Source organism: Amblyomma americanum, chromosome 3 (genome assembly GCF_052857255.1).
Source record: "Amblyomma americanum isolate KBUSLIRL-KWMA chromosome 3, ASM5285725v1, whole genome shotgun sequence".
Classification (NCBI taxonomy): domain Eukaryota; kingdom Metazoa; phylum Arthropoda; class Arachnida; order Ixodida; family Ixodidae; genus Amblyomma; species Amblyomma americanum.
In genome coordinates, this window is record NC_135499.1 from 149,727,458 (window position 1) to 149,754,154 (window position 26,697).

Below are 26,697 nucleotides of genomic sequence, written 5' to 3' on the forward strand. Positions count from 1 at the left end.
ACTTACCGAGCAATAATGGCGCCTAGCCTGCGGCCAAATAAACATGGGGTATAAACTAAGCAAACCGCCTCCCCGACTGTGAAGCAGTCGCGTCGAGTTCGCTTTGGCCGCGAAAGACAATCTTTCCTTCGATAATCGCCCCCCGGCTTCGCGCATGAAGCGATGGCGATGTCGTGCTGCTCTCGCTAATGACGGCAGCGGGGGATTGGCGCGTGTTAGGGCGGGCGGCAACATGAGAGCTGGGCGGAGATTTTTTCGAAAGGGCGCCTCTCGCGCTGTCGTGCTAACAGAGTGTCAGTTTTCGACAAAGGCGAAGCACCCCCCCCCCCCTCTTCCCGCCCAGGTGACGAGAGAAGGCGCACGAGTATTAAAGCAAACTACCACAAAGGAAGGCAACGCAGTGCGGCTTAGGGAACCTCTGTTTGCCACGTTTTTTATTGCCTCTTTGTTCGGGCGCTGCCTCTTGCGCCACCTTTTTTTCCCTCCGCGAAACCACCTTCGCCTCCACATTTCTCCTTTCTCTCTCTCCCCCCCCCCCCCCCCCCCCCCCTGTGCACCATCGCGAGGCTTCTCGTTACCACATAACGAGGTGGCTCGTTATGTGGCTACATGTATGTCGTCATCGTCAAGTCTATTGTCTTGACGGCGCTGCCAGCATTAAGCGTTGCGCCTGCTTCGATAATTGACTTATTTAAGCACTTTTTTTCAGCTCAGTGCTTGTATTATTCCAGCAGGTCAAAGAAAAAGCAGAGAAACAACGCTAATTTTTCGCGGATTTCTTAAATTCTTTAAGTGGAAAGGGGGGTTATGTTTTCAATACTTTTCTGTTTTTTCTATGCGAGACCTGCGGATGTGCCTGATTGCCTTACTTTTAGCGTTGTTTCTTTTTTTTTTTAAGCACGGGCCCTTTCTATCTCTGCTCCTGCGAAGGGCATATTGCGGTGGTTAATGAATTAAATTCAAACGCCTGACAATCCGCGGCTGCGAGATGGTTTAAGTTTCGTGTACTAAACGAAGCTGTGCGCTCAGCCTCAGTTTATGTGAAGAAAGGAAAATTTACGTAGCATACTGATTACGCAATTTACCTGTACCGCTGTGTCCTGCACCGCTTCTTTTGCCAGTATTACTGATATTAGGTGGTTTGACCCGGTTGGGAAAGAGTTCCCGTGATCTTTTCAACTACAGTATTCTCTCCGTGTCTGTGGAGCAAAACGTCATTTGCGACGAAACAGAGTTTTTTTTTTTTTTATGGAGAGACTGGGCAGCAAGGCTTGAAGTCGAGTTGAAGTTGAAAGTTTAATAAGGAATCCAAACAAGCGTATACAGCGAAAGGTTCCATGGCACAACACCGCGGGTGGTACCTCCCATAACAATAAATTTCAATAGCCGACAAAACAGGAAATACACAACACATTAATTAGTGACGCAAAGAATAAATAGATAGATGCATAGTGTAATATGAGTTACCGAAATATTTAAATACAAACAGTATAATGCAGGAGAATGTACAGTAAAACTCTCACAGACGCCGCGATACATAGGATCAATAACAAAAAAAGAAAAAATCACACATTAAGAAGGAAAAGCATTAACTTGACCTTGAACAAAGAAAGTGTGTTAATTTGTTTGATGTCTAAGTTTAAAGAATTCTAAAATGATATGGATGAAAAATGAAAGCATTGTTTCCCGTAGTTAGTTTTCTCCTTAGATAGTAAAAAGTTAGTACGCAGTGTGTGACGATGTTGTTCATGATCGTGCCGGGAGAAAATATGCTTAGCGGAAGCTGATGATGAAGAATCTTAAAGAATAGGATACCAGTGTTGTAAAAACAAAGGACCGAGATAGGCAGAACGTTTAAATCTATGAAGAAAATGCGTGAGGGTGACATTCGAGGGGTATAGGATATGATGCGCATGGCTTGCTTCTGCAGTTTTATTAAATGCCAGAGATTAATATGATAGGCGTTACCCCATGACGAGGTACCGTAGTTTAAGTGGCTGTGAATGAATGTGTCGTAAAGGGATAATAAAGTTTGTATTAGGAAATAGCCTCGGGACGAAATAGCAGCAAAATTGAGGTATAGTAGTGCTGTAATGGGCAATGGCTTCTGAGGGGGATGGAAAATTTGAAAACAAATCTTAGGGACGTTCACTGAAAGGCTGTTAATCTGGCAGCAGCGCTCAAGACATAAAGGTAATATTGTAGGTTATCTATGAGCCGATTAATATCCTGGTGCGATGATATCATGGTAGAATCATCAGCGTATAGTATACTATTGCCATGCTTTAAACAGGGCAGTAAATCATTAATGTTGATTAAAAACAATACAGGTCCTAGAACATCACCTTGTGGAACACCCTTGTTAATTAAAGCTATGTTAGATGCATGGTCATTAGTAGAGGCCATGTGCTCTCGGTCACACAGAAAGCTCTTCAAGAGCATTAGCGGAGGTCCAGTGATGCCTTGTGATTCTAGTTTGTGAAACAAGATGGAGTGATCGATGGAATCAAATGCTTTACTAAAATCTATGTATACTGCTCTTGAAAACATTCCTTTATCAATAGCCAGCCTAACGTAATCTCTGAGATACGCTATTGCAGTATCTCTAGATAGCCCGCGCCGAAAGCGGAGTTGACTATCTGTCAATATGTTAAATTTTTCAATATAACTTGACAACCTTATTTCAGTTAGTTTTTCTAAAATTTTGTGCAAAAAGGGAAGAATTGCAATCTGCTTTCATGACACTTCTCTTTTATTTTCTTAAAAACCACCTTTTACTGGTGAGTGTTACATAAGGCATCGGGTTAACGTTAGAAAATAAACATGTTTTTTATGATGATTAGTGCAATGTGATTTTATTCTATTAAAAATGAAAGAATAAAATTCTCAAAACAAATGAAAAGCCTTTCATTTCGTTACGATGATGCTCTCGGTGTTCAAGTCAGACTGGAAAGTTCGTGGAATATTCGGTGACTTTCAGAGTCTGAAAGTTTCAGCATACAGCTAATTCATTTGCCTCACATCTCAAATTTCTTACTTAATGAGCGAAAAGGCCGCCTTGACAGTAAAACATCCAAAACAATAAGCCTTCCTAACACTCTTAGGCACTTCATTCCGCAGAACCGCACATAATTATAATAGCGAAGTGTTCAGAAATCATAATTACTGCTTCCAATGCCGCGAGTTCACCCAGCAACGATTTTTTAAAAGCCAAAGCTCTTAATGCTTCACTTCGTAGCTTCTTCGCAGTGTGCGAGAGTTTGACCTTGAACTGACGAAAAACCACGTGACAGCTATGACGTCACTCAGCTGCCGCCGAAAACGAGCGCTCGCCTCTGCCTTGTCACGTGACAACCATGACGTCACTCAACCGCCGCTATGCAAGAGCCGTGCGCTCGTTCTGTCTAGATAGCCTCCACTGCATCTCAGCCAGCGCCAACGGATTTCAACAGCTCTCGACAGTTAACGGCCGCAGTCGTCATGGGTGTTCCAGGCGAGACGCCTCGTGAAGTGTCTGCGTCTCAGCGGTTGAGAAGGCCATTTTAAAAAAAATATCAATTTGGGCCAGATAGTGCATACCAGCCGTGGCAGATGGCGTATGAAGAGCTGCGCACAAATTCCGCCTTACCGACTATCGTAATCATTATGTTCATTTTTTGTTGCTACTAATACATTTAAGGACACGCTGTCGAGAACTGAATTTGCTTGATTTGCTTGCAACCTCTTGTTAATCTTTTTTTGTGTGTCAGTTTCAGTAAAAGAGAGCGTTGTGCTTTTCTATGTAGCGATAAAACGTGGGCTTTTTGTGGTTGCTGTCGCAGTGCGTGCTTTTTCTAAATCATCTCCACAAGACAAAAGCAGCTTCTTAGACTGTACCAATGTCATGTCATGTTAGTCATGTTGGTAGTTAGTTTTAAGCCTTGTTTTCTTAATTTTTTGCTTTTGCATTAAACTCCTAGCGAGATGCTATCTGTCAGCCCAGTTGCTTAATCTGGTCTTCAGCAATAACGCGATTTTTTTGTTTTTAGTCTTTCTTGTCGCTTACCCAAAAAACGAAAAATACAATAAATGCGTTGCTCCATCATGAACTAACCACGTGCGCAACCTGGACACATTTCTTATTGTGTAAATAGTTTGTACATATTACTTCTCCCCCTGTCCTCTATTCCTGTCCCCTCACCTCTTTCATTTCATTTCTCCATTCTGCCTGCTATCCTTCATTTCCGCTGACCCAGCCCAGGTGCTTCAGTATCGATGGCAGATGCCTGGGCTAGCAAAAATCTTTTTCTTCTTTTTATTATTTTAATAGGCCACTTACTACTACTACTACTACTAACTGAGTGCTATGTTTTATCAGTTCTTGTGCGAACGACAATGCCGGTTGCGCGCTTCAGTTGTGCGCTTATATAGTTTGTGCTTTCACTCGTACATAAACAGCTGGGAGTCGCGCTGCGCCCGTAGTGTCGTTTCCGTTTCCATGTCTCTTGTCCTGTCTTATTCGCGCAGTCCTACCTTTTTACGAACTCTCCCGTAAAACCTGTCTTACGTCCTGCTTTACTTTTAGGCAACAGTTTACCATGAAACCAGTGCGTGGTGAACGGGTAGGCAGTACCACTGCCAATTATGACTCACTTTCTTTGCCCTCTTCACTGCGGTGCCCCGAGTCACCTTGGCGCTTTTAGACAGCGCAAGTATACCGTTAGAAACAGTTGTCGGTACTTTGGCCCTCCCTCCATGTGCGATTGGAGGCCCTGTATAGCGCTTAAAGCAATTCTCCCGTCGAAACATACCGCCTTCGTGTTTGGGAGCCAAAGCACCTGCAGCTCGTCGTGTCCAAACTTCGACTTTTTCTTGGCATCGTTTATAGACCACGAATGAGGACTGCGATGCAAATTACACCTGTAAGACAGGGAGCCTTTAACATCTGCGTGCTTTTGTGCCACTAGTTGTGTGAATAACATTCCCCCAGGACAGACAACCTCACTGTGGGCGTCACTTGTACTTTGACATGACTGAAGACGTCTGCAGACTAATTTCGCTGTCACGTGGCCACTTTCGCTGCAGTGTCAGTCCAATTTCGGTGCGCTCAACCTGCTACGCTGCTGTACTACCTCGGTGGAAAGAAACGCGAACAACGCGGCGACAACACGCTCCGCTGTTTCAATTTCATTTCACGGCGCTTTTACTTCGGTGATAGCAAAAAGACCCTAGACTCGTCTATGATACATTCCAGGACTACTCCAACATCTAAAGCGCGATGAAAATAAATTCCAGCACTTGGGCGTGTTGGCAGCGGGCTGTTCGCGTTTCTTTTCATCGAGATAGTACATTTCCAACCGATCTTGTTCGAAGAGCTGCGCTAATGCATGCCAGCCAGCACTTCATGCGCACGTACTCTATGGTGCCTTTACGCTTTGACTGTGACGCCATTTTTTGATATTGACATCAACCTCCCCCGCTTTTCACACTTACTCGCAATTTGTTCTCGCTTTTGCGCCCTGCGATTGCCACAGTGCGCCCACGCGATCCATCGTTTGTTTTTTTCTTTTGCTTTTTTTTCACGTCGGAAGATGATCAGAACTTTAGCTCATGCTCCAGGCGCGACAGCATTGTCGCCGTTAGTGCTAGCGATTGCACCAATGTTACTCGCAGGGTAGAATGACTTTTCATTTCGTTGCCGCTCTTTCTTTCCTTTTTTTTATTGGTTCCCCTCCCCAGGTGTAGGGTAGCTAGCATCGTCTTTTTAACCTTTCTTGGTTGATTGGTTGATGGGGGTTTTAACGTCCCAAAAGCGACTCAGGCTATGAGAGACGCCGTAGTGAAGGGCTCCGGGAATTTCGACCACCTGAGGTCCTTTAACGTGCACTGACATCGCACAGCACACCGGTCTCTAGAATTTCGCCTCCATCGAAATTCGACCGCCGCGGCCTGAATCGAACCCGCATCTTTCGGGCCAGCAGCCGAGCGCCATAACCACTCAGCCACCGCGGCGGCTGTGTTAACCTTTCTGCTTTCCCGTTCTTCGGTTTCTCTCTCTCTCTATTCCTCTCTCTACAACAAAACTGATTAGGACTGCGGTCCAAGGAGTAACAGAAATTAATATTTCATAAATCAGTCGACAAGTTGTAACTCTTATTGGCGGCGCTCCATGCAATAATAAGCAAGGATATTTTACTAGAAAATCGACAGGAAAGGCTTTGGAAACAGAAAAGGAAGGAATCGGAGGGTTTACATTTTGAAACAGGTCAGCGCTAAAAAGAGGCAAACACATGGCGAGCGAACGACGACACGACAGAGATGATCGCTACTAAAGAGCGTTTGTCTTTTTTTAGCGCGGACCTGTTTCAAAGAAATGCTTAACCAACTATCCCAGCACCAAGTTTTACTGAAGGTCTATACGTCCTGAGTACTGGATACTTTAGCGTAGCCGTGTGAATATTATTGCATACAAATGAATTTGTGCTCAAATGAAAGGCAAATTCAAGAACGAACTTGATAAATTTTGCAGCGTAATTTTCAAATTGCGCAGGCCTTTTGGTTAATACAGTCCAACCCACTTATAGAGACTACACTTCTAACGAACGATCGCTTATTACGAACGAGGTTAGAGCTGCCGTTAAAATGTGTATCGGGGCTGTGGCACAGCGCCTCCGATAAAATGAACAACCGTGGCCGCACAGCTCGGTTATAATGAACAAAGAGCCGCCGCACACTGGCCCCCCACAGTCAGGAAAGTGGGCTCGATTAGTATGCGTTTGAATATATCCTGAGTCCGAAGCTACAGCTCCTCCACTCCGATGAAGAATGTCTAACGTGATCGCGTTTCGTGGGTTGAATGAAGAATGAGCGCTAGTAGTAAGCCTGTTGGAACATGTGACATGAAAGCAAAACCGAAAAACCATTAGCGAAGTCCATAAAGTGCTTTTGTTACGGCAGTCCTTGTTTGAATATATATATATATATATATATATATATATATATATATATATATATATATATATATATATATATATATATATATATATATATATATATATATATATATATATATATATATATATATATATATATATATATATATATATATATGACATTAGATGACGCCATCTGGACGTCCCAGGCTCTCTCCCTCTCTCTCTCTCTCTCTATATATATATATATATATATATATATATATATATATATATATATATATATAGCAAGATCACGCTCTGCTATGCGACTATACACTCGTACGCGCCTCACGTCTGCGCGAGACCATTAACAGCCAATTGACACGGGAACCTACGTTTCTTTTTTCGTAGTTTCTCAGAGCATATATTAATAACTCGACCTGCGCGCCGTCGGACCGCGGCGACCAGTTTTTCAAGGTTGTGTAGTGTGCGCGCCGATTTGACATCGTGGAAGTTCTCTCGGGTGCCGTCCCCTTCTTCTTTTCCGTCGCGCCAAACGCAGCGGGTGTCGCGCCGCGAACGACACGCCGTTTCGGATAACCATGCACGTGGTTGGAATAGCTAGGAGACAGCCGCGTCTCGCCGTGCGCCGGCAGTAGTGAGTCTTGCAGCTTCTACGTTACGTTAAGAGGCAAACCTCGATTCATTCTGATCTCGCTTTCTTTTTTTTCTCTCTTCTTCTTTCGTGCAGATCCGACTATGACCGCATGGACTCCACAGAAGCGCTGCTCGGCAGGCGACCAGTTTCAAAGCTCCACAGAGGGGTTCACTGAGAAGAAATGAGCGCAACTTTACACGGTAAGACACGGAAAATGAAAGGACGCTTCTTTTTTTCACTCTTTTCTCAGAAATCTTTCTCCTCGTGGTAGCGAATGCTAGCATCTTCGATCGTGCGTGTGCGAACATTGTCGTTGACATGCCGTGGTTCGTGAGCAGACAAGAGAAGGAAAATGAGAGGTTCGTTATGACATAGAGTACGAAAGCCAGCAGTCAATGAAACCAAGGATCATATGCGATGTTTTTTATTTAATTTGTGGTGTTCATAAACGTGAGATTAACAGGCTAATTATTAACAGTTTATTCAGTAGAAACCAGAAGAAAAAACAACCACATTGCGCTGGTGGAATCCGAACCCACGACCTCTGTTTTCTGCTTCGGGTGACTGTTGGCTTCCTTCATGTGTGCCATGGTTCAGTTAGCTCAAAACAAGTGTCTGGTGAACATAGTTTCTGACGAAAGAACGTAGCGCCCTAGGCACGGCTTCTCCGCGCCCTTAATCTTCTTTTCAATCAATTTAATAAAAGAACTAATAACGCAGGTTTGAATCATAAGCGAGACACGGTCCAAACACTTAATATTTTCGCAAATGATTTTGCGAAGCAGAAAGAAGTGTTTCGGGTACGTTCTTAAAGTAAGGGCGGCACGTTGGTATAGTGACATGAAGAGTCAGTCAGACACCGCTTGCCTAATGAATAAAGTATTGTCGACTTAGTTATCGACTTGAAATATTTTTATTTGTTTCTCTGGCTTTCTGGAGTTAGCAGTGAACTCAGACAGCGTATAACACTGCTACCTATCGTTTTGGGGTACTGAATCATGAGGAACTGCTTTGGCAGGTAATTCTTCTTTCCTCGTGGCGTTTCAATAAGTATTGCTAAGCGATCGACAGATAAATATAAAAGCTTCTGAATCTTAACAACGCCACTTATGTCAGTGTCTATATCTAAATACTGAACTGAAAACTCAGTTTCTGAATAATGCAAAAACGAAAATTGCGCTCAAGATTCAAAATCTAGGCAGACAAGTATTGCGCACATAATTATTTGAAGGGTATGACCAGCAACGGCCTCTGCCGAGTACGAGTCGCTGCAGATAAGACACCTGTCGCACAGCATTATTCACAGTATAGCTTGGAATTTGTGGACTCTTCCAAAATTCCTTCGACTAGGTTATTGCACGCCCTTGTAGCGCAATAGGCACTGACTGTAACAAAGCTTTATCCAGTGACAACCGGACTAGTGTCCAGACCGCATTGTTTATCCTCCATTTGTGCAAGTGCTGATAAGTAAGCTTGTTTACTTCGACATAATATGTGCAAAAACCGCATTGTGTATGCAGTGTGGGAGACGACAGGCAACGCGTAATACTTTCTATAGTGTCGGCTTTGCTTGTTGCCAGTATATAAAACTGCATTTCCCAACTGATCTAAAAAATAAAAACAAAGTTTCAAAAATGAAAATAGCAGAATTATTGCCTGAAGTCTCTAAACGTGCGAAAGTAGAATTACATGAACGATAAGGACGGCTATGAAGAGAGAGAATCCCCTCTCTGTGTGTTCGCGCCGCCGATGAAAGTTTGTGAAAACGACGACGTGCAGTGCACAGCGCACCAAAAAAACCTAGTCCCCACATGTCCCTTGTATTTGCAGTGGATGCCTCCGAAAAATACTGCGCGCATCTTTTATTGCGGAAACGGTAGTAATGGGAACTTTTTATCGTCTATTTTTGTGCAATGCGAGTGAACACAAATCGCAAATGTTTTTTCTGGAAACTCAAACCAGGAATTCCTGGAGCACGATTACCTGATAAGGGTTCCAAGTACCACCCCTTATGTGACACCCCACTAGGAGTCTCGAAGGAAAATAAAGTGATGTGATCATGTCCCACGACAGCATACGGTTTTTGTCAGTTTGCTCCGAAATAGGCCTTGCAGCGTCTGCAGTCGAGCAAAGTGGGCGCTCCTTCGCAATCAACAAGTGCTTTCAGGAAATGCTAAGGCTTTCATTTGGGATAGTTGGTTGTAGCCGCGAAACATATTGACTAGCGCAAACACAGACAGGGACCAAAGCAAGAGTAAGAGACAGGACACACAGGACACTAGCGTGTGTCCTGTCTCTTACTCTGGCTTTGGTCCCTGTCTGTGTTTGCGCTAGTCAATATGTTTCACTGCTTTCAGGAAAGCCTTTTGAGTATGCCGAGTATTCAAGCAAAAACATCGGCTGCTTGCCTCGACTGTCTTTCTCATCGAAATTAAGATGGCAGCACACGGCAATTACCAAAAGAATTCCAGTCGCTCGAGGCACCGCCTGTTACATTCGGAGGTCTGTCTTGAATCTGTGCCAATTTTCTTTCCTTTACCGGAGTTGCGCAATGACGCATTATTTCGTCTGAAGCTCGCACAGGTGGCACGAGGAAAAAGGGATAACAAGATGCAAACTGCGTCAATTGGCTTCGAGTTCGCTGCTGTCAAAAATCTGTGGCAATGATTTTATTTACAGTAAAGAATAAGCAAGCTGCAATGAACACCGGCTGCCAAGATCACCCTTTGACAACGAGGACCTATTAAACCATTTATAAATTGCATTGAGCTCCAGAAAGTCATGGCCTAGAACGGAATTTCTGAATGAAAGACAAGCTCCACTGGTCTGCTTGTAGCAAACTGTGCTTGAACGTTTCAAAATTCAATCAATCTTCATTTCCGCCGAAGAGGGTCAAAGGACGCATGAATAAAAAGCTCCGGCGAACTTGACTCGCTTCCGGACCTTGTTTGGAAACATGTATTAAGCGCTGTTTTATACACGTCAAGGCGTTATAAACTGTCGTTTCCTAGAAAAATTATGCGAATAAAACGCACCTGTGTTCAAGTCAAGCTTTCGTACAAAGCTGACGCGATGAAACTGGACTCGCGTAATCATATATGTGCATTGTAGTCGTAGAATAAAATAGTCTTTTAGAAATTTGAAAGGTTTACGCACTTTTTACGAAGCATCAGCCTGAGCTCGATTTACTAGTGAGTTGCAATCAAGAGATCTCGAATTATTCAGATTCATTTTCTTAATTGCGAAAAATGGCTTAAGATTTAAGAAAGTTTAACGCCCCAAAGCGACTCAGACTATAAACGACGCCGAAGTGAAGGGCTCCAGATAACTTCGACAACATGGGGTTCTTTAACGTGCACTGGCATCGCACAGTTCAAAGGCCTCTAGCATTTCGCATCCATCAAAATTCGGCCGCCGCGACCGGTATCAAACCCGCGTCTTTCGGGCCAGCGGCCGGGTAACATAACCACTGAGCCACTGCGGTGGTTTTTTTTGCGAAAACTGCGCCACGCGATTGCATAAGACACTCAAACCAAATATTGAGCAAAAACCGGTAACCTAAAGACCGAACATTACGATACGTACATTACGATAAGGACTTGGAAGCTCCGCACATACGAATCATTAATTAGTATATTGTCGCACCTTTCTATGATGCAGTCAAGCAGGCGACATTTGCCATCCACATGTTCACTGGTACAACCACTAGTGGGTAGGACGTGTTCTGATAACCTTTCAACAACCCAGAGCAGTCAGCGCAAATAGCGGACCTCACGCATATTCATCAGGTGTATGCACCGTTTTATTGGAAAATTAGAGGTGGGAAACTCTCTTTTGAGCTATTCTTAAACAAGAATGTCTCTGATGAAGAAGTATTTCAATATGTTTTTCCTTCCTTGTTTACCTGACCAGAGTCGGAACACGTGAGATATCATAAAAGTTACTGTGAGACACTTATTCACTTTTCTCTCTTTTTTTAATAATCTGGCCACTTATTCAACCTTGCTTTTGCGGCTTCTTTAACTTGTTCTTTTCACTATAAGGTGGTTTCTCGCCACGGCGTGGTAAGAATAAATAATCAATTTAAACACAACGTACACCCCCGTCAAAAGTACGCAGACCAAAGGGTTTGTTTGCGAGTCATTCAGCGTGCCTGGCTATGCATAATCAGCGACCGTAACCTCTCGAACGATAAATGGCTTCGAGTCCTCAATCCCCCCAAGCTTTGGACAGCTAGCTGTTTTAGGGAGCCCCGCTAAACAGCTTAGAAGTGAACACCTTGGACTGTATACTTTTGACGGGTACTGTACGTTATGGTTAAACGCCAAGTGCATTCAGAAGGTATGGGGGCATATTGGTTCTGCTGTTGGAGGCTACGGCATTGACGGGCACCATATACCGCGTTGCCTGACGCTATTCTTGGTGTCAGGCTCCGAGCTATTTTAAAGATTTATGGCACCGGCAAAACTAAAAAGCCAAACACAGCCCCCTGTCACGGCATGTACAGTACACCCTGCACGTTGCACCTTCGGGACCTCTAAGGGCCTGGCATTATTTATATATATTTTTCGTGAAGTAATACCAACTTTATTTTATAGTTCTCTAGCCCGTGCACGTGTGTGTGCTCTTCTAGCGCACGAATCCCTTATTGCTTTCTTTTCCGCTCGGCGCGATTTGAGCGAAACTTCAGTTGTAATTCATCCGCTCGGTTTGCTCAACAACTCTACCATTTCATTCTTGCCATTTTTCATGAAAAAGCGGGAGAGCGGAAAATAGCTTGGATATTGAATCCCGCTTTGACACCGCCTGCCGCGTTCACCCTCTGTTGTTTGGATAACGAAAAACTGACTTCTCGTTGTTAACGTTCTGAATTGCTTAAAATTCCTCTTTCTCAATAAAAGCGTGTGCCCTGTTCATTGTGCGAAACAGTGGCGTTTCAGTCTTAATCGAGTTTTGAAACAATCATGCAGCGTCGCGTTAGCGGCGCGAAAGAAAGTGCCGCTGCCGGGAGGGCATTGAGCGGTCTCAACAACGGGAAATGTGTGGCGCTACGGAAAAGTGATCAGAATGCGATTGTTGCGACCCCTGGGGCTTTTGTCGGGCACGAGATGCGGCGAAGACAGTTAGGCCATAGAATTTCAAGTGGAATATGTTATGACATTATACAGTGGGCAGGAGTTTGAGGCTAGCCAGCCTTCGACTAGCAAAGGTGAGAAAAGTCGAGAATTTTTCTTTCTTGTACAAACCAGCTCACATTTGAAAGACCAGTCTCGGCGCCGTAGCCAATGTCAAAAAGCTATAATCTAATGCATATACACTCACCTTAAGCTCAAAATTGTAGACTTATTTCCAGGCCACAAATAGCTTGGGGCTAGTGGGAAGATGGCTGCATCCTCTGGAGCCCTTCCCCAGCAATTTCGCACATTAGATCCCGCAGGCTATCCCTGCTTGTAGGCTTATCATCTGAGGTGCTTGCCGAACGCACATTAAGTGGTCTGTTGTACTGGCGGGTTCAGGAGTCAAGGGTCGCCTGGCGGTTAAACCTTCTCTCACGAATTCTGCAATGGTTTTTGGAAGATTCCAGATTAGGCCGGCGAAGAGTTTCCTTTGCGTCATGCGTCCGAAAGGTCACCTTTCCTTCAGTCACCACAGAGTTGACACGCAGGAAAAGCCGTTTCATCTATAACACGTATGCAAGAAAGCTTTCATTTGGGTTCTGGATGGGCATCTGGAGCATCGATTCGGCTTTTTCCTTGCAAAGGATGTTATCGAATGTCTTCAAGAGTTATTTCTCACATTCTTCTCACGTTGGCAGAGAATTCTCATTATTCTCAAACCGCGTTCGTGCTGTGCCATCCAGAGCAAAGAAGACGTACCGCAGTTCAGTTTGATCATCCTACCTGTTGAATTATCCGGGTCACCTGTTGAAGAATCCGGATTACGCCGACGAGCAATTGGTCCTTCATGCCTTGCATCAGAAAGTCGACCTTCTTTTCTTCAGTTATCCCAGGGTTGACGCGCAGGAAAAGCTGTTTCATCTATTCCACGTATGCAAGAACGCTTTCATTTGGGTTCTGGATGGTTGGACCAATCAAACTGGTTTTACCATTCTTCCGCGTCTTCCTGGGGTAAGCGATGGAATGTTGGCTGCTCGCGGGGCCGTTGCAACACGAGCGGCGAGGACTGGGAGGCGTACTCTACCTTCGTAAGCATAGCAGGTTAACGATGCAGTCCAGCGGTTATCAAGGCAGCGAAAGGGTTTTCAAAAGAAACTCTTTACTGGGCTGCCCTGCGCCCGCAAAGAACATCACCTCGGCGGCGACAGCAACAAACGCGCTCGGCGGTCGTCAAGGTACAGTATCACAGTCGCTCTTGGCCACGCTCAATTTATAACTGGCTGAGAAACAACAACAATCACGAACAATTTAGAAGAATGCGCGTGTGGCTGCGATCATTCAAGATAAAACTGGTCGCATCTCGAGTCACAAAGTCATAAAGCCGAGTGCCGGAGGCATTCAACATGAACGAATAAAATTGCAAAGCTTCGCGGAATTTTGTTCAGGTTCATATATAGGTGGAGTTAGCATCAACTTGCAAGCATTTCAGAAAAAATACATTTCTCGAAGTAGCACTTCCCGTTTTTTTTTTTAATGTCAGTTGCATCAGCTCCTTCGCAACGAAGCCTCTTTGAACGCTTCTGGTCCTTTGCTGGTCATAACGTGGCGACACTTGCGGGAAGCGGTGGCTTACGTCATAGAGGGAGTTGCTAGAGTGGCTAGAAAGTGCTCTAGGCTCCCTGTAGACCTTCTCAGTGTTCGCAGCTTCATTGGGTACACTTGCGTGTTGGGCTGTTCTGCGCATGCGCAGTAGATGACTTTATGAAATCCGCCAATCAGAACGCAGCTGGCACAGCGATGTTAAAATATGGCTGCGCCCAAAAAGGCAAATCTGAAAAGGCCTGTAGCAATGTAGAGCTCCTCGTCGAGAATGTAACGAGAAAAAACTGTTCGCCAATTATATCGCTAGTTGTTCGGGGCTCTTTTCATTCCGCGGAACATACGTAGCAGGCATGAGTGTTAGGGATGGGTGAGAGAGAAAGAGCGGCAACCAGGAGAGACTCGTTTCACGTAAACTGACAGATCAGCCTGGAATTTTCATCCGGAAGGCGCTGCTGGAAGGTAACTGTCATTACTAAACAGGCGCACCTCACATATTATTCGGCGCATCTCTGTGCATAAATGTTATAGAAAGATTGCCTCAATTCGGTAGTGTACTGAAAATGCGCATGCGCTCCCTTACTGCTCATCATGTGGCCCGACTGTCGGTCATGGGATGTGTGCTACCTTGATCAGGGTACCGCCAATCGGACTGCTAACCACAAAGAGTACAGCCACTTGCACTACTTAAAAACCGCGCGTAGTTTTTTTTTTTTGTAATTCACGAACTACGTCTGAAGATTCGCACCTTTGCTCAGTGCCCAGAATGGTTAGCAGAAAGGAGATTCTTCTCCTTGAAGCGTGAAGCTGCACGCTTGACCGAATTCTGGCGGAACCACAACCTACAATGGATTCTTGGAGCCTTGTGGAAGCCGAAGAAGCCTGAACACCGAAGGGGAGGCCTAATTGTTATGGGTGGTGCTTCCATTCCTACCAACATATCAATCCTTCTTAAAAAGGGTCCCAAGCTCGGTCTGGAGCCTTCCGTTCCTCCCTCGAGCTCACAGCTTTGAATCGGATGATAGCAAAGAAGGCTCCTCAGGAAGACCAGGAACGGTGTCTCTTGGAAGGTCTAGACTGCCTTGCCAAGAATGTAAAAGAGACTGGACTTAATGGTGAAATTCTTTAAGCAAAATGAACCTCTGTCTTTTGAAGGCAGATAAGATGGGAGGCTTTGTTGCCTTGCCAAGGTACATGCAGAATTAAAAAGCTACATTGGCTATTAACAAGAACTTCGCTCGTGTGAAAGAGGGGCGAACTAGAATTAAGGCTAAAGCATTTGAGTTTTGCAAGCGTTTAGATCTTCAGGTGCTAGCAAGAGATATAACTGTTAGTGAAAGTGGTGCGTTGCATGTATTCTTTAGCGTTAAGACACACAAACTTGATGCTCCGTTTCATACCATTGTGAACGAAGGTGACACTTGGCAGCACTGCGTTAGTAAATTCCTTTTAAAAGTTTGGAATTTACTCGATATAGGTGACCCCTTCGTGGTAAAGAATTCAACTGGCATTATTCGTTTCTTTCAAGATCACAGTGAAGTGGGTAGCGCTCGTGTTTGTCTTTGTTCTTTGTGTTCCTGTCCTGGTTGCGCTAAAAATATGTATAATTTGTCACAAATCAAACAAGCGCAACAGCTCTTTTACGTCACTCTGTTTTTCTCCAGAGGTCGCCACTGTTATGAATGATGCGAGGAACCCTTGTCGTCTCCGTTCGCGATGTCTCACTTGGAAAAGGTGATAAAATAAAGGTGTTTAAAGCGTGAATAGAGATTTACAGTGGCTGGGACTGCGAGTGCCTACAGCCCTGTTAAAAAGGTAGCCTTAACCGTAATGTTTTCATCAGTTTCGGTGTAATAGTAGCATCTGTTGTACTAGTAGTACTCCTAGCACTGGTGGAAGTAGTAGTGATGTTTTTAGTAGTAGGAGAGAAGGATGTGTTCGAGTTATCTTTACTGTAGTAATAGCTTTACGAATACTAGTATTTATGTTAGTATGTCGCGGGTAATTCTCAGCAACGTCACCACTACGGGATCTCATGATGGTATCTAAACCAACGAAAATCGGACATTCTATCCGCTGCTGTTGGGAGCGGAAACAAATTTCGGCTGGAGGAAGGTTGCGTTAGTAATGTCTGATTCTTTCTAGAGGCAGGTAGAGGCTCGAAGCTTAGGTAGACTTCCATTGTTTTCCTTGCATTTGGCATCATTTTTTTCCTTTCCTACTTGCTTGCTTTCTCTCTTTCTTTATTTTTTATTTCTTCGTTTTTTTTCTGTCTTTCCTTTTCTCTTTCTTTCCTTCTTTCTTGCTTTCTTTCTTACTTTCATTTCCCTTCTCTGAAAAAAAAAAGGGGGGGGGAATGGGTCTTAAGGGAGAGAATTTCGCTGAGTGAGTTGATATGCCTGCTAATTCCTTCTTCACGTTTTCTGCATCTTCCAGGTCCACTGCGCGCGAAGTTGAACGCTGGTGAATACGGAAGATTAGCTGACCAAGCCAAACGCAACCTGCTCGTCATCCACTGAGGACAGCATGCCACTGCGCTGTCTTCGCCTTTACTTCCTTGTTTCTTTGGTAAGATGAGCTGTTCATGCTTGTCGTATTTATGAATTAACCGGTCATCCATGCAAAAATTATCTCTCTATACGTTGAGTAATGCGCTTTTTGCGTGCACGACGGGACATGAATGCGGCATGCGTGCATGCCACCTTCCGTGCTTTTGAGAGGTGCAATCGGTGTCGCATGAAAGCGCTGCACCATATTTGGGTGGGCACTTACTCATCGCTCTGAATACTGCATTTACGCGATTTTTTTGTGTGAGTAATTGTTATATAGCTTACTTAACACCTTTCCTGCCTTACTTTAGTGCAACTAACGAATACTGTCTTTGCCGAGTCGTGCTGATAATTCGGTGATCTTGTCTTTATGCTCTATCTTGCATGAAAAATGGCTTTTGAAACGTAATTAAATTAAATACTAATTGCTCTCCTAGAAATCTCGCAAATTTTATGAGATTACATTACAACTTGCCGCCCACAAAAAGTAACGCCTTTACTTTTTAAAAAGTAATGCAATTACTTTTCCGTTTTTATGTAGGTGAGCTTCAATGTGGGCGTCGGAAATTTTACCTCGCTTTGAATAAATGAATGAGGCCTTCGGGGACAGCCTTCTTCTGGCGAACGAGTGTAAAAGAGGGCAAGCGTAATCGCAACGTTGGTGAAGTTGCTGGTATCACCGTTGGTGCAGCGGTGGAGTTAATTGTTTGATACGTCAGTCCTGCCCTCTTGATTTTTAAGAATTCGTCATCCGCGTCAGCTCTAGGTCGTGCAACGACTCCTTATTCGTGCTCAGCGTCCGCAGATTTATTTATTTATTCCTTTACAATACATACAGAGCCCGAAATCATTAAGTCAGGGGGAAAGAATGCATATTTTTTGCATGAAGCCGATGTAATAAAAGGAAGACCGGAAAAATATAAAAAAACGAAAATAGAGAAAAAAACAGGCAAATAACGAATAGCAAAAAAAAACAAAAATGCTCTTATTAACAGCAGCGGTCAAGCTGTCTTTTTTTCTGCTCAAAATGCTCGTCCCGGAGCTCTGCTGGTAGGCATAATCTGCATGTAGCGCCAGCGTTCTTAAATATTTCGCCCTTGAGTTGAAAATACGACCGCAATTCCGGCCACAGAAGCTACTTTTTTTCCGAAAACTATTAACCGCGTTCGCCAGATGGCCGTCGAGAGTTCTCATACGTTGTATGCGCGGCGACATGTACCCAAGGACGTCCGCAGAAGTTTCTGCTGGGGGGGAGGGCGGGGGGGGGGGGGGGGGGGGGACGTGATGACTGAGGATGGGGGAGGCGGTAGGTTAGCACCAAAAGGGCACTATTTGTGGTAGGGCATAAAAAATATCCAAAAGTCCAGAAAGGGGGGGGGGGGGGGGGAGGCTGGAGGCAGCCACTCTTGTTGCCCCCCTTCCGGACGCCCATACACGTACCATATGAGGATGTAAAGAGAAAAGCACCTGCTCAAGCGTTCGCAATACTCCGGTGCATGAGGGACATACGGTTCCCACGGAGCGCTCCTGGATGCAGAGCCTGTTGCGGGTCGGTGCGTGAGCGCGGGCAGTATGCTGAAAGATGCCTAGCTAACCCCCCCCCCCCCCCCCCCTAAAAATCTGCTGGCCAAGGCTTGCCGCGCACTTTTTCTGCTTTCCAAGCACCCGTCCTCGCAGACGCGAGGAACACAAGCACCGGTGTGTCCATATGTATCTTGTTTTTTTTTTCATATCTGTGTCTTGTGTTTGTCTTATGTTATGTTTTTTTTATATCTGTCTTGTGTTTGTCTTATGTTGTGCTTCTTTTCATATCTGTGTCTTGTGTTTGTCTTATGTTATGTTTTTTTTTTCATATCTGTGTCTTGTGTTTGTCTTATGTTATGCTTTCTTTTCATATCTCTGTCTTACGGAGCACTTTTGAGGCGTGCTTCCATATCCGTGGTCACGTCGTCTCTCCCTCTCGCAGCTGGCGGCCGGTGGCGTATGGGCACGGAGCTCCCTGTACGAGAAGGCTCCCGGCACCTGCCGGATGGAGAGCCAGCTCTACCTGGCTCCCCACCTCTTCAGCCGGCTCACATGCGCGCGCTGCTACAAGTACATGCCCAACCTGGCCTTCAAGAATGCGTCCAGGCTCACGTACGAACAACCCTGCTCGCATTTGTCTCTTTCGGCGGCGACAGGAGTGCGTATGGAAATTCATCTTGGCAGCGGCTTGTCCCATGGTTTTCTACTAGAAGCACGCAAGGAGAGGTCACCTGTGTGGGGCTCGTGTTCCAGAATCGACCTTTCTCAAATAAACGAAATCTTGGGCCTTGCGAAGCAGTAAATAAGGAAGGGACCATCACGAAACAGTGACAAATATTTCATTGGCACAGAACAACGTGCCCGCAGTTAAAGGCTGCTTTTAGGCAAGTAAACAATAGGAAAGTAAACTAATCTACAGTGGTCTACCCAAAACAGGTATTGGTTAAACCATGACTTTACGAACGTTTTCTAGAAGGGAGATGAGATGAAAGGCGTTCGATTAAACTCACGAACAACCCTCTAAGTCCTGTTGGCTCGTCAAGACGCTGCTGAGAGAGGCGCGGTGCAGTGTTTGGGTAGTGCCAACTAAGGTAATCTGTAAAATTTTAATAATGCGTTAATAACATATGTGCTCCATTTTTCTAACTGGCTAGGGCTAGCATGCAATGTGCAAAGCTACCATTTTAACAACATAAAGATAGGACAACGCTCTGTTTGTTACGTTTTAAACACTTGCCTCTTGTGTCGGTTAGATAAAGTTATTAATTCATGAGAACTAATCTTATTAATAATAATTGGTTTTTTTGGGGAAAGGAAATGACGCAGCATCTGTCTCACATATCGGCGGACACCTGAACCACGCCGTAAGGGAAGGGATAAGGGAGGGAGTGAAAGAAGAAAGAGTTGCCGTAATGGATGGCTCCGGAATACTTTCGACCACCTGGGGCTCTTTAACGTGCACTGACATCGCAGAGCACACGAGCTCCTTAGCGTTTTGCCTCCATATAAACGCAGCCGCCGCTGTTGGGTTCGAACCCGGGAACTCCGGATCAGTAGCCGAGCACACTAACCACTGAGCCACCGCGGCGGGTATTCATGAGAACTACCCTCCCTGATTTCTGCGGGCGGATCTGTAATTCTTGCGTTCTGGTGTAACATGGAGCGGATTAACCGAAAGAAAAAAGTGTCCTAGTTTCCACTAATGCGTCGCCTAACTGCTTCATAGGGCAAGGGAAGCACTTCTGGTTCTTTTGTTTGAACAATAACATTTATACACAACTGGAATTTTCTTGACATCAGGAAACAATTTGTAGTCAGTCTAAAAGCATGCGTTTAGCGCTGCTATCTTATAGAACCATTAGTGGTGGCATTGGGTGAAGTCGGTCAGTACGGGTAAAGGAAAGGCTTGTTGCATGCCATGCGTTATTTTCTACAGTTCCTCTGTTTTGTGTACATTGCCATTTTATGTGTTCGTGCTCAAAAATTATATTATTGTTACTGCCAGTCTCACATTGACTACTGCGATCAGACAGCACTAATTCATCAAGGTCAACTGACGCTTACCAGCCGTGACAACATCCTTTGTCACAAACTTCCTTGCAGCTTACTCGACGCTGCAGATCAGAGAAGATAATTTATCTCTTGATGCAGACCAGCGACGGCCATGACGCATTAGTTCAGTTGGCCGAGAATCAGAGAGAGAAATAGTAGCGAAAGAAGCAGAGACTCCAAAAATTCGATACACATAGCTGTAAATGGGATCACGACCAGTCTACTACTGCCTCGAAAAAAAACCTCCGGGAACTCGTTCATACCCCGCACAGGTACTGCCGCAGGGGCCGGTTGTGCCGCGGCGATTGCGACGGGGAATGCTTCCAGCCTTACGGCAACGAGAGTGACGCGCTCATCCTGGACACCTTCAAGAAGGGGCTCTACGCGGACCGTTGGGAAAGCTGCTGCCGTGCAGCGCGCGAATGCTGCCGGGAGATGCTGCAGGACGAACAGACCGAAAAGACTGTCGTCAAAGGTACGGCATAGACGCGAATAGGGACATGTCACCGCGTCAGTTGATCACATGGACGGTTCACATTATGTCCTGTCGTAATCACTGGCGGAATGCAGCAGAGTGCTGGTAAATGAAACTGCAACTTCACTATCATTGTCATAACGAAATGCTGTGCATAGAAATTATAAGAGCTGGAAAAAGTACTATTCAAGGTGGCACTATGTAAAAGCGTGTTAGCCCTCCTTGCGAATATTTAGCACTCGTGGCAAATATCTTAATACGATTCTGCCTGAAGTTTTCATGCACTTCAAATTTTAAGCGAAGCATAGTTTTCGTTCTGTTTTCTTAATCTTTGTCGTGCAGGTCCAAAAAACTTGCTCTTCTTTATCTCTCTCTTTTCTCGTTCTCTTGCTCTGTTCTGTATGATTGGTCGCCCTAAGCAACAGCATGCGGCTCTTGATATAAATATCTAGGTCGATTACACAAAATTGACTTGCAAAAGGTGTTTATGCGTGCAAGCAAGCGTGCAAGCTGAAAAAAAAGGTAAGAACTGCCAGCTGCGCGAGGAAAATTTCGATGGTTATAAGGAAAGAGTTGTATGAATATTACAAAAGTTAGTGAAATATGTGTGTCTTTAGAAATTCTCAGCTACATGGCGTTTCAATTGCAGCATACTTCAGTGAAAGCACAATACGTGGACAATGCAATGTCCTTGTTTTGTTTGTTTTCAACCATGCAGCACATCCATCGTTCGACAAGTGTAGCGTCGCGTAAAAAAAGAGAGACCTAATTCGTCCCTGGCATTGCGGCTGGGTCTTCCTATGAGTCGCATTTTAAATCAACAATACGAATGTGAGAAAAAAAATGGCGTCGATCACTGAAAGCCCTATCTGTGAGGGGTTCACTTTGATCTTGTGTCATGTACGATTCGTAGCAATATTAGTCGGGCAGTTACTGAGATTCTTAAATAAAATAAATAAGGAGAGGGTGAGGAGAAAAGGGGGACCGGTGATGCAGAAACGACTACATGCAGCCAATGAGCGCTTTTGACGAAGGAATCAGCAGTGGTGTTTAGCGAAATGGAATAGGCCCTACAATTACAGCTCCTTGCCTCGGCGAACCCTTAACCACGTACCGTGCCTGAGCGAATTGACCTTTATCGGGTATGTAGTCCGGCATCGCAGAGTGAGCCAGACAACAGTCATTGCAGCTCTTCAGAATAAGCCTTCCTTAGTGTTTAAAATAATAAAAAATCATTATCCATGTCACGTTTAATGCCGCAGCTTCCAGCATTTCACTTTTCTTTATTCTCAATATTCGTCACCTTAACTTACATTTTGTTTTGAGGATGACGACAGGCTACTCCAACGAAAGTTTAGTGCGGCGTTATAAACCATTATCTAATTATTCTGACTGGTACTTATTTTCATGGCAGCAGGCAGAAATGATTTTTTTGGTAAGCTTTTGAAAGGCTTTCCCACAATCAAACAAACCAGGTAGCTCGCTAGCGACCCGAGAAATGGTTGAACGAGGGACTGGAGCAAAATGTTTCTAGGTGGCTTGAAACTTCGAATTTCCTGGGCAAACGTTCGTGGCGCAGGCTAAGGCTCCCACCCGAACACCTTACCTTGCTTTTTTTTTAAATACAAAGTAATCTGTAAGAAAATTCAAACTGCACAGCGAGCGGTGCCGTAAGCCGCGCTCAAGATGTATCGTTCAAGAGAGTAAGCAATGCGTGCTGCACATGCATGAGCCCCTGTTCCATAGTCAAGAGCTGTATTGCCACCACCCGTGTGGGGTCTGCAAACATTGGAAGGCACGCTCGTGACACTTCCACGTGCACACAAAAGAGACTGCCTGGTGCATAAGAAAACACTTGAAGGTTCGTTGCGCAGCAGTATCAGCAAGAGATCGTGTCTTCGGGAGGTTGTTTACCAACTCCATTTAATGCGGGCAGTTTTCCAACATCTCAAGATGGAATGTTTACTCCGCGTTGCTACTTCTTTACCTTACGGCAGTGCACGTCCCACTTACGGAAGTAAATGTATACGTTGTGCGCACCGAGCGAAATAGGGAGGTGTGGCACCCGGGCAGAAAGGGTACTCGCATTTATAATGAGCCGACTCTGCTCTCATCCTCATACTGGTGAAAAGTAAATCGTGGCGTGTTTGGCATCGTGGGTTGGGCTTTGAAGGCCGCCGGGGACCAACGGGGCCCGGTCACCTAAAGGAACCCAAAACTCATCGCCGTCCTGCTCATCCCCTTTCCCCTTCCCCGTCCTCACCTGATCCGCTCAACTGGCCCATGTGAAGTTCTTAATAATCAACCAAGTTCCCTTCATTCTCCTTCCTTTGACCCAGCGCGTAGCCGCGTTGGTAAGCTCTAAACGCGGGCCAAAGTACACTAACTGGGCTACGCGCTTTAAGTGCGCAAATATAAATCGCTTCCTTGGAACAGACCCTCAAAACGCGAACCTTGCAAAAACAAAGATGCTGTGCGATGTCAGTGCACGTTAAAGATCCCCAGGTGGTCGAAATTATTCCGGAGCCCTCCACTACGGCACCCATTCTTCCTTTCTTTCACTCCCTCCTTTATCCCTTCCCTTACGGCGCGGTTCAGGTGTCCAACGATATATGAGACAGATACTGCTCCATTTCCTTTCCCCAAAAACCAATTATTATTATTATTAAAAACAAAGATGTCGCGATCTAGCGGTACACGCAATGAGAGCGAAGAAAAATATAGTGAGCTCTTTGGAGTAGCAAATGAACGTGCCACTTAAGTACCTCACGTAGCTCTCTTTCCCGCGCCTCTCAGTTGACTACCGTCCTTTCTTTTTGCCTGGCCACTAATCACTACGACGAGCTTGAGCTTAAATGCCAGCACGCGTTCTCGTACTACGTTCCTCGGAGTGCGCAATCTCAACCCACGCTTTGTGTTTGCCGTCAAACAACGAGAAAGGAGTTGATTGATTGATTGATTGATTGATTAATTGATTGATTGATTGATTGATTGATTGATTGATTGATTGATTGATTGATTGATTGATTGATTGATTGATTGATTGATTGATTGATTGATTGATTGATCGATCGATCGATTGATTGATCTTTCTCCGCGCATCACCGCTTGGTTGCCGCGATTAAATTGCTACGCAGATCTCCGGCCTGTGGAAGTTCATTGTCTTCGCGTGTTACCATATATCTCCGCTTCTAGTGGTTAGATGGGCTTTGGCATGCCTACTCATCACCATCGTTGTACCATAGGCAGAAGAAAGGTTGATCGGTGGTGGCCAGTGGCGTCGTTTGCAATCCGTGAAAAAGATACGCTCTTGATCGTGTCTATGTTACTTTCCTCCTTACAGACGGCCTTCACTGTCCTGCCACGTGGGATGGCTGGACGTGCTACAAGGACACACCTGCCGGAACGACCGTGCAGAAGCCGTGTCCCGCGCACGCTTACTTCATCACAGAAAAGCCGCAGTGCATCAGTAAGCTGCTCTCGGTGCACTACTTCGGTCTTGGTCGACAGGTGTCGCCTTCATCCCGCTTCAGGCAACTTAGCTTGCGATGCAGTCACAAGAAAAAGCTAGGGGTAGAGGGTACTAGAATGTTTTGAGTGGCGCGACCAGCCGCCGCGGGGAGGGCCGGTGAGCGTGGAAGTTGGCGGTGGCGCTGCAGTCAACCGCACTTGAATGCGTCTTCGCTGTCAGCCTGCCGTTTGCTGCCGCGCATGGAAGTCGCTGCGTAATGCCCGCATGATGTTCAAATTAATTCATCGTTCCTCTTTAGTAAAATTAATTATGCAAATGCTCTATGACGTCATGCACCCCAAAAAAGACTCCAAAACAATGCATAGCAGTAAGTGAAATGCCTGGAAATTTACACAGGAGCTCCCTCCCCCGTGTACATCCACGATCTTGTTTAGTTTGCACGACGCTCCGACACGGAATTCCGTAAGAGCCTAGCGGAATGCAGTGACTGCGATGTTGTTGCGTTAATGATATGGCACACACCCACGACGGGGAATAAGCCAGGGTTCGGCGAAGAGCGTGCCGCAGTCACGTGAAACACTTTCGTTGTCGTCCTTTAAAGCACGTAGTTCTTTAGAAGGGCGAGCTAGTGGACTTACTCGCAGCATCAGTGCAAGTAGAGCCTTTGTAAAAAATTTAGAGCCGACGGAGTTCACTTTCGAGCCACACTGCATAGCTCGTAATGCATTTCCAGCGTTCTATATCTCCGGAAGGTAAGATTTTTGTCCCGTTACTTCCAATGGGCTGAACGCCAAAATGTGCTACAGGAGCCCCACTATACGCCCTAGAAGCAAACCCCGTGAGCTCTGAGCTCTTGACAAAGGCTGTACCTAGTAAAAGTGCAGTTGAATTTCAGGTATCTAAATCCAACTTTCCACGAACTTGAAAGAAGCGCCAAAAATAGTTCCGGCACCCTTTGTGCACGACGACCCAGTCTTAAGGCAACAGTAGCCGCACCCCTACCCCCTCCCCCCGCTTAGAAAAAAAACACACGAATATGCATGACACAACTAATTTTATTTACATATGCTGTGCCCCACTCAGTCCTCAACAAAATCTTCCATCTCAATTTGCTACACACGGTTAAACTTTAAATGCTGCTGTGCTTTCCTTCGGGCGAAGTCACAAGACATGTTGAGACCTTTGACAAAAAAAAATGTATTCTGGTCACAAGATAAAATCCAGTCACATTTGAGGCGAGCTCCTTGAAGTGCTGATCGCATTCAATACGTTTCATGCCCGTCGTGTTCAGAAGAGCAAGCACAATCATGATGCTGTCGTGATGCAGTTCTCCATAGCTAAAACAACCTGTGAAAACGTCCTCAAGCTGACTCATGAACTTTAAGAGGCTCAGTGCGGGGTTTAGCACATGCTTTTGTAAATGTGGCAGCATTCAAATTTTTGCCATCGGGAGCTGGTAAAAGAAGCTGATCCATGCACACACGACATTTTGTTTTCAAGATACACCTTCTTTCAACACACCCCGCAATATAGTAAGTAAGCCTTGAGTCACTCCTCTGATTGTTATAAGAATTTTCTCTCATAGCTTCTTTGTTGTTAAGAGCTCTTTCTGCTTCATCAAGATTTCCCATGTGGGTCAGCATATCAAGAAGTTTCTGCTGCTTGTGAGAACCTGCCGCCGGGTCCTTGCATGATAGAAGCGAGCTAACCACAACCTCAGGAACATTTGACCCGGCAGCGACGCTCTTTGCCAGATTGTAATAATTGAGGAACTTGAGGTTATTAGGAATTGCTGTGGGCTTGGGTGGGCCAGTTCGAGCATATCCCGTCTTGCACCCTGGCATCACAGGCGAAGAGCAGGCCAGCAGAGATTTCTCGATGGCAAGAACTTCCAGAAGCAAGCACGACGACCGTTCCCAGCAAGCAAGGCTCTTCAAGTGCGGGCGACGACAGCGCCGCCGCAACTTTCTACACAATTGGGGCCGCGGCTAACAATAGAACCGATCTCCGCTCCTTCCACTCAAAACATTCTAGTACACTCTACTAGGGGTGCAGATAACTGATGCGTCCTTCGATTTGGATGCAAAGGCGGCGATGTTGCCCTACTAAATGTTCGAAATTATCCAGGAGCTGTAGGCGACTCTTTTTTGTTTCGGCGGAACTAAATAATAATTAGTTTTGATTATCATAATTGGGCCGCTATTCGCGATTCCAGTTCTTGAAGGAAATTAGGACAGCTGCTAAAATTTGGAGAAGAGTTATGAATGAGAATGGTGGAACTAGGAAGCAGCAGGATAGTTTGGCATTTCAGACAAATAAAGAATGAGCCGTAGGGCGGCTTTCGGACCGCGTCTATGG

The 26,697-nt window shown here is 45.3% G+C and overlaps 1 protein-coding gene across 2 annotated transcripts in view; it reads left to right on the forward strand.

Moving 5' to 3' along the window:
* Positions 1–7,644: 7,644 nt before the first annotated feature.
* Positions 7,645–26,697, forward strand: part of LOC144125149 (calcitonin gene-related peptide type 1 receptor-like) — a 67,019-nt gene continuing 47,966 nt past the window's right edge. For both annotated transcript variants that reach the window (XR_013313340.1, XM_077658272.1), the window contains exons 1-5: positions 7,645–7,751; positions 16,704–16,835; positions 18,783–18,952; positions 20,665–20,867; positions 24,211–24,336. Coding sequence is in view for 1 of the 2 variants with exons in the window: in XM_077658272.1 (XP_077514398.1) it covers positions 16,794–16,835; positions 18,783–18,952; positions 20,665–20,867; positions 24,211–24,336 (541 nt within the window). In the remaining variant the exon portion in view is untranslated. The remainder of the gene's footprint in view (positions 7,752–16,703; positions 16,836–18,782; positions 18,953–20,664; positions 20,868–24,210; positions 24,337–26,697) is intronic.